This window comes from Salvelinus sp. IW2-2015, linkage group LG15 (genome assembly GCF_002910315.2).
Source record: "Salvelinus sp. IW2-2015 linkage group LG15, ASM291031v2, whole genome shotgun sequence".
Taxonomy (NCBI): domain Eukaryota; kingdom Metazoa; phylum Chordata; class Actinopteri; order Salmoniformes; family Salmonidae; genus Salvelinus; species Salvelinus sp. IW2-2015.
This window is the reverse complement of record NC_036855.1, coordinates 62,532,666-62,534,388: the sequence shown is the minus strand read 5'-3', so window position 1 is coordinate 62,534,388 and position 1,723 is coordinate 62,532,666. Positions and strand designations below refer to the sequence as shown.

The 1,723-nt window shown below is 40.2% G+C and overlaps 1 protein-coding gene across 1 annotated transcript in view; it reads left to right on the top strand.

Moving 5' to 3' along the window:
• LOC111975167 (synaptotagmin-9) overlaps window positions 1-1,723 on the top strand; it is a 54,323-nt gene that overhangs the window by 46,924 nt on the left and 5,676 nt on the right. The window contains exon 6 of the mRNA XM_024003373.2: window positions 1,397-1,526. Coding sequence (XP_023859141.1) covers window positions 1,397-1,526 — 130 coding nt within the window. The remainder of the gene's footprint in view (window positions 1-1,396; window positions 1,527-1,723) is intronic.

Genomic DNA, 1,723 nt, shown 5'->3' with positions numbered 1-1,723 from the left:
CTCAGTGCTTTAAACTCATGACTCAGTAGCTTCTTTTAACTCAGTGACTCAGTAGCTTTTAACTCAGTGACTCAGTAGCTTTTAACTCAGTAGCTTTTAACTCAGTGACTCAGTAGTTTTTAATTTGTGGTTCTTATGCAGTATATACCTTTGTGCTACTTGTCAGTCTATCAGGCTTCTCATAGTCCCTTGAGAGAGTAGATACCTCCAGTCAAGACAATACTTATTCAGAATTGATGCAAGGCCTATAGAGGGTTAAAAAGCTTTCAATGCCGATGCGAGTGAAATAGAGAAGGTTACGTTACTCCAGGGCCTCCTATCTGTGGGTAGCAGTCCAACATCTCCTCGTCTTTATCTTCCTTCTATTCTTGCTCTTATCAATTCTCATTTTAGTACCGCTATGTTTTTGCACCAAGGCAAATGTATCATCATTACTGTGAAGGTAGACATATTCACACGATCACCTAGCTTTGCAACACCCACCCATAGCACGCGCTACAGCAGGTATATTTTACTGGTCATCCCCAAAGCCAACACCTGCTTTGGCCGCCTTTCCTTCCAGTTCTCTGCTGCCAATGACTGTAACGAATTGCAAAAATCACTGAAGCTGGAGACTTATATCTCCCTCTCTAACTTTAAGCATGTCAGAGCAGCTTACCACTTATCACTGTACCTGTACACAGCCAATCTGTAAAAAGCACAGCCAACTACCTCATCACCATATTGTTATTTATCTTTTTGTTCTTTTGCACCCCAGTTCTCTTGCACATCATCATCTGCACATCTACCAATCCAGTGTTAATGCTAAATTGTAGTTTTTTCACCTCTATGGCCTATTTATTGCCTTACCTCCCTAATCTTCTACATTTGCACACACTGTACATAGATTTTTCTATTGTGTTATTTACTGTACGTTTGTTTATGTGTAACTCTGCTTTATCTTGATCAGGTCGCAGTTGTAAATGAGAACTTGTTCTCAACTGGCCTACCTGGTTAAATAAAGGTGAAATAAAWAAAAAAGTTWAAAAATAATGACTGTTCTGTCACATCGTTATTGAAAAGATACTCTCATTCTGTCACATCATTTAGCTCTGTCACACCATTCATACAGACGCAATATGAATGTTCTTTCCTGACATTTCACATCCCATCATACATTTTGGTTGATGCCCTATTTTTCACTGAATTCACACATTTTCAATGAGTCATGTGATTCACMTTTAGATCCACACAGGGTTACTGTAATGTTACTTTAATGTTCTATCTAAAGGTAGGAATAAACTTGTAGGTTTATCTTACTACCCAAATAAACGTTAAGTTTAGGTAGAGACAGTACTCCTTCATCTCCAGTCCAAAGGCAGGAGTAATGAAGGCCTCTGTGTGTTTCCCTATCCAGTGTAGGCCATAATGAGGTCATCGGGGTGTGTAAAGTGGGCAACGATGCAGAGCACCTGGGCCGAGACCACTGGAGCGAAATGCTGTCGTACCCACGAAAACCCATCGCCCACTGGCACCCGCTCATAGAGGTAAAGCCGGTGTTCGTTTGTGTGTGTGTGTGCCCACATACAGTGGGGTGAACAAGTATTTGATACACTGCCGATTTTGCAGGTTTTCCTACTTACAAAGCATGTCTGTAATTTTTATCATAGGTACACTTCAACTGTGAGAGACGGAATCTAAAACAAAAATCCAGAAAATCACATTGTATGATTTTTAAGTAATT